Source organism: Orycteropus afer, unplaced genomic scaffold (genome assembly GCF_000298275.1).
Source record: "Orycteropus afer afer isolate SDZICR_OR568_19922 unplaced genomic scaffold, OryAfe1.0 scaffold00207, whole genome shotgun sequence".
NCBI lineage: Eukaryota > Metazoa > Chordata > Mammalia > Tubulidentata > Orycteropodidae > Orycteropus > Orycteropus afer.
Window position 1 is genome coordinate 2373474 of NW_006921794.1, and position 5630 is coordinate 2379103.

A 5630-nucleotide genomic window follows, 5' to 3' on the forward strand; every position below is an offset into this window, starting at 1 on the left:
CTACTTCCGTAGTGATACTGCCTCAGAAACCCAAGGAGGGGTCATTATGAGTCAGGTCCGACTCAACAGCACATAACAACAACAACAACAACAGGGTGCTAAGAGAAAAAAAGGTAGAGAATGAGAACACTGAGGAAAAAAAATGGGAAAAATGTGAAAGAAAAATAAAAACAAGGAATGTGGTTAACCACAAGAAGAAAGGGAAAAAAAATGAATTAAAAAAATAAATTTTAAGTAGGAACAGAGAAAAGCAAAAAAAGCTGAAAACTAGGACCTGCTGTGGGGGAGAATAAAGAATAATAGTAAAAAGGACAAAGGTATTATTAATAATAGTCATTTTAAAACAAATACAAGCAAACTAAAGACCAGAAAAAAGGAAGTGAAAAAGAAAAACAACAAATAAATAAAGAGAAAAAAAATCAGTGGAGGACATGGCAGGGCAACCAGGCTCCATCTGAGTGTACAGACTGGGATGGAATGGAGTTCCTGCGGGCACAGAAGGTGGGTGGTAGTGGGGGATGACCACACCTTCCTTCACTAAGCAGTTGTGGGGTATGAGAGTAACAAGAAGAATTTTGCACGTTTTTAGTCTTGCAGGTCCGGAGTGTCATTGGGGTTGCTGGCAAGCAGTCTTGTTCTCAAGCCCCTGGAATCTGGAGGGCACTTTCTCTTTAAATATCCAAAATAAGCCACTTATAAACATTCAAAATGGCGGTGCCCTCCAGACAGGCAAAAGTCCACAGCTCAGCCCACCTTTCTCTTTGCCTTCGTCTATACCCCAGCCACCAGAACAGTCCTGTGTGCAGTCCCTGGCTAGCAGCGTTGATTTTTAGGTTAATTCTTAGGTACTACCACCACTCCACACTCTCCAAGCTGTCTGTGCCGTCAGGCTCCCTGCCAGACCACAGCTCCATATGTGTCCTTTTTTGGTATTTTCATGCAGATTCTTCTGCTAGTTTGGGTTTAGTCCACTTCTATATCCTTCACTTCAAGGCTCAGGGATCCAGGATTATCTTCTGTGTCTGTGTTAATTGGTTTCCCTTTTCTTTGTTGAAGAGGGTCTGTGCAGTGTTTCTACCTAGTCTGCCATCTTATCAGAATGCTAATCTCTCCTTTTTTAGAAAGTATGTTTTCTTTTGACAAGTTGTTTCCAGAAGAGATAAAAATGTAGCTGTATTTGACAAGGAGGAAACAAACTGGATACTCTTAAATCCATTCAGCAATTTATGTTAGAAAGTACAGAAATCCTAATTAGTCTGTTGTTGTTGTTTGCCATCAAGTCGGCCCGAATCATAGCGACCCCTCCTTGGGTTTCCAAGGCAGTATCACTACGGAAGTAGGATTGCCCAACCTTCCTTCCGAGGAGTGGCTGGTGGGTTTGAATCGTCAGCCTTCTGGTGAGCAGTCAAGTGCCTTAGGCACTATGCTACCAGAGCTCCTAATTAGTCTAGCTCCACTTATTTGAATTGGTGATTGGCAACTTGAAACAGGCAAAAGTGTTGTTTTATCTTTAAGGAAATTTGACAAGCTAGTTAAATGCATAATCAAGATTTGGGGGGTATGGTGAATTCACTTAAGAAAGCAAATTATTTTAACTCTAGTTCCATAAAATGTTATATATAAATGAGTACTGCCAATTACAAATGAGTTTTAAGTATTAAAGCAGATTCAACAAACATCTTAATATGTTCTTGGAGTTTATCTTTATTCTAAACTTTGCATGATTTGGATTTCATAGATCCAGACTGATCTTCCTTAAATAGTTGAATAGTTGAATACTAGTAAGGGTATATGTTGAGTGTGTGTTAAAAGATGTTTAGAAATCGTAGAAAGCTTTGACTTTATCATTCCTTCCCCGTCCCCATCCTTACAGGTTTTTACCAAGCCTTGCAAGGTCAGCACTAGAAAAAAATCTGGCAGATGCTGCCATAGAAAGGACAGTTGATAATAATCTGGAACCAGAATTGAAGGATTACAGATGTAAGTATGGGGTATATTTCTTTTTATGTGAAATAATAATTAACAAATGTTTAATTTGATTTGTTATTTTCATTTCAATAATAATTTTTTTTCATCTATTCCTCAACCAGAGCACCTCTACATTTGTCTGATACTGGGCTGAAGAAATTAATCTGTTATGTAAAAAGAAATTTGAAAAACTTTACAAGTTATACCTTAGAATTTTTATTTTAGTGCACACTGGCTACAGCACACACACACACACAAGTCACAACTGACGGTAACAAATAAAGGCTCTTAGAATCTCTGCTTTAAATAAACTTGTCTAATTTTATTTTAAGGAGCTCTGGTGGCACAGTACTGAAGGCATTTGACTGCTAACCAGAAGGTTAGTGGTTCAAACCCACCAGCCACTCTATCGAAGGAAGACAGGGCAATCTACTTCTGTAACACATTATGGCCTCAGAAACCCAATGGGGTTGCTATGAATAAGAATCAGCTTGATGGTAGTGGGTTTGGTTTCTGGTTTAATTATGTTTTATCCAATATTTTCCATGTGTGTTTCACCATAGAATCTGAAATTTGGTTTTTATTACACCAGTTTTACATTTTGAGAGCCACCCATGTCCTATGGGACATGTTTGGAAAACTTCTAAGCTGATACAGAGTAAAATAATATTCAGTGTACCATTTTATGCCTGCTTACTTCTTCTTTTTCCACCTGTACCATCTTCTGTGGTATCTGTCTTCTTCTTCTTTTAAATTTTTGTTGTGATCTGGGTGAAAGTTTACAGAGCAATTTCATTTTCCATACAGCAGTTCATACACATTTTGTCTCATGACATGGACTGCAGTTTCCCACAACGTAACACCTGTCTTACCACTTCCTCCCCATGGTTACCTGTTTTCCTTGTCTTTCTCTCCCATGCACTTCTGCTCTCCCCCACCCCAAGTGGTCTCCCTTGTGCATAAACTGCCCTTCTCTTCTGCTGTGATTGATCTCTCCAAGAAGTATATCTACCTGATGTAAATTTTCACCCCATATGCCGGTCTTTTATTTCGCTCGATGTCACAGGAGTGGATTCAGTTCCAGACCTGAAGGGCAGCTAGGGGCCATAGTCTCAGGGGTTTCACCAGGCTCTAGACCAGCAAATGTGGTCCTTTTTTTTTTCTTTTAATGATTTTGAATTTCATTTCACATTGTTCTCTCACTCTATCCAGGATCTCCTACACAGATCTCTCTCTGAGTGGTTGAGAGTGGTAGCCAGGCACCATCTAGTTCTTCTGGTCTCATGGTGTTATAGGCTGAGAACTGCATGGTCTACCAGTCCTTCAGACTAATTGTTTCCATGTGTCTTTGGTTTTCTTCATTTTCTTTGCTCTGAATGAGGAGAGACCCATCATTGCATCTAGATGGCTGCTTGCAAGCTTTTAAGATCCCAGTTGCTACTCACCAAAGTAGAATGTAGAACAGTGCTTTTGTGTAGTATGTTATCCAAATTGAGCTTGATGTCACCTGGGACCATGATCCTGAATACACAGGTTCAACTACTTGCTCCCTCCAGGTAGTTGGCTGTGGTCAAGAAGTCACCACAGCCTTGTCTTTTGTCAGCTCTACTATACCTGAACATTCTTAGAACATACAAATATGCTTGTGAAAACATTGTCTGCCAAACATATCCATGGTCATGGGCACACTCCCCCCTGCCTATACATAACTGATCGTTCAGCCTTTCCACCCATCTGTCCACCCTAGATCAATGTTTGTTATCACTGACAACACAGTACTGTACATGCATAAGGGCTCATCTTTGTTGTCTATCTCCCATGTACCTCTCTATGTCTTCCTCTTCCTCAACACCACTGTGTTGATCACTCACATTTGATGCATTGTCCTTCCCTTCGCCCAAAGCAGTACTTGTCTCTACCTATCTAACAGTTTTACCTCCCCTGCCCTCCCATCCCTTGTAACCAACAAAGAAATATAAACCTTTCCTTGACTTTTCACAATAACGGACCAGTACAATATTTGTCCTTCTGTGATTGACTTATTTCACTCAGTATAATGTCCTCCAAGTTCATCCACATTATGTGGTGTTTTGCAGATGCTAAATTATTATTTAGGGTTGCGTAGTATTCCATTATGTGTACCAGAGTTTGGTTATCCATTCTTCAGTTGATGGGCACCTAGGTTGTTTCCATCTTTTAGCTATTGTAAATAGTGCTGCAGTGAACACGGGTGTTTATATGTCTTTTCTTGTCCTGGCTCTCACTTCTTTAGGATATATACCTAGTAATGGAATTGCTGGGTCATATGGTATTTCTAATTCCAACTTTTTAAGGAATCGCCATACTGTTTTCGACAGTGGTTGTACCATTTTACAGTCCCATCAGCAGCGTATGAGAGTCCCAATCTCTCCACAACCTTGCCAGCATTTGTTATTTTCTGTCTTGTCTCTTCTTTTTACTTCTGAAGGAAAAGAATTAATTAAAAACCTGCTTTCCATAGTGGTTGTATCATTGTCAGTCCCACTAGCAGTGTGTGAGAGTCCCAATGTCTTCACATCCTTGGCAGTGTTTATTTTCTGTCTTGTTGAATTTTGCTATTAGTGTTGGGGCAATATGGTATCTCATTTTGATTCGCATCTCTCTAATGGTTAATGATCATGAACATTTCTTCATGTGTTTGTTGACCACCTGAATATCCTCTTTGGTGAAGTGTCTATTCATGTCTTCTGCTCAATTTATAATTGGATTGTTTGTGTTTTTGTTGTTGTGGTACTGGAATTTTCTGTAAATTGTAGAGATAAGTCCCTTCTCAGATATGTCATTGCCAAATATTTTTTCACAGTCTATAGGTTCTCTTTTGATTCTTTTGGAGAAGTCTTTGGAAGCACATAAAATTTAATTGTTAAAAGGGGACCAGGTTTGCTAGTTTGATAGAGCCTGGTGGAACCACTGAGACTACGGCCACTAGCTGCCCTTCAGATCTGGAACTGAACCCACACCTGTGGCTTCTAGCCAAACACTAGACAGGCATATGAGTTGAACATTTACCTGAGGTAGATACACTCCTTGGAGAGAACAATCATGGGAGAAAGAAGGGCTGTTTATGCACAAGGAGACAGCTCAGGGGGCAGGAGTGTATGGAAGGATGGACACAGGGAAGAGGTAACTCTCGGGAGGAAATGGGAGGGAAGCTGTTGCATTGCGGTAAAATGTAGTCAATGTCATGAGACAAAAAGTGTATGTGAACTGTTATATGGAAAGTGAATTTTCTCTGTAAAATTTCACCCAAATCACAATAAACAAAAAAAAGAACGAAAATCCCATGGACCCAATCTGCTCTGAAACATGTCATGGTGCCATGAGTCAGAACTGATTCTATAGCAACTGGTTAATTTGGGTTTTTTAGTGCCTTGGAGTCAATTGCAACTCGTGACCCTATGTATTTCAGAGTACAACTACACTCCATAGGGCTGTTACGACTGTGTGTCTGTGGGGAGGATTAATTAATTATTTTTTTTAATTAGTTTTCAGAAGGTCCCTGTGATAGTTGAAGATGTGTCAACTTGGCTGGACTTCACTTGTGAGTGGTGGTTCCCATGATGGATCACATGACTGCGTCCTAAGCGGCCGGTCAGTCTAGGGGGAGTTTCCCCAGGGGTGTG

At 40.1% G+C, this 5630-nt stretch overlaps 1 protein-coding gene across 1 annotated transcript in view; it reads left to right on the forward strand.

Annotated features, from left to right (window-relative positions):
* The window catches only part of VWA8 (von Willebrand factor A domain containing 8), a 751729-nt gene that overhangs the window by 350254 nt on the left and 395845 nt on the right, over positions 1 to 5630 (forward strand). Inside the window, exon 18 of the mRNA XM_007948177.1 lies at positions 1874 to 1980. Within this exon, the coding sequence (XP_007946368.1) occupies positions 1874 to 1980 (107 nt within the window). The remainder of the gene's footprint in view (positions 1 to 1873; positions 1981 to 5630) is intronic.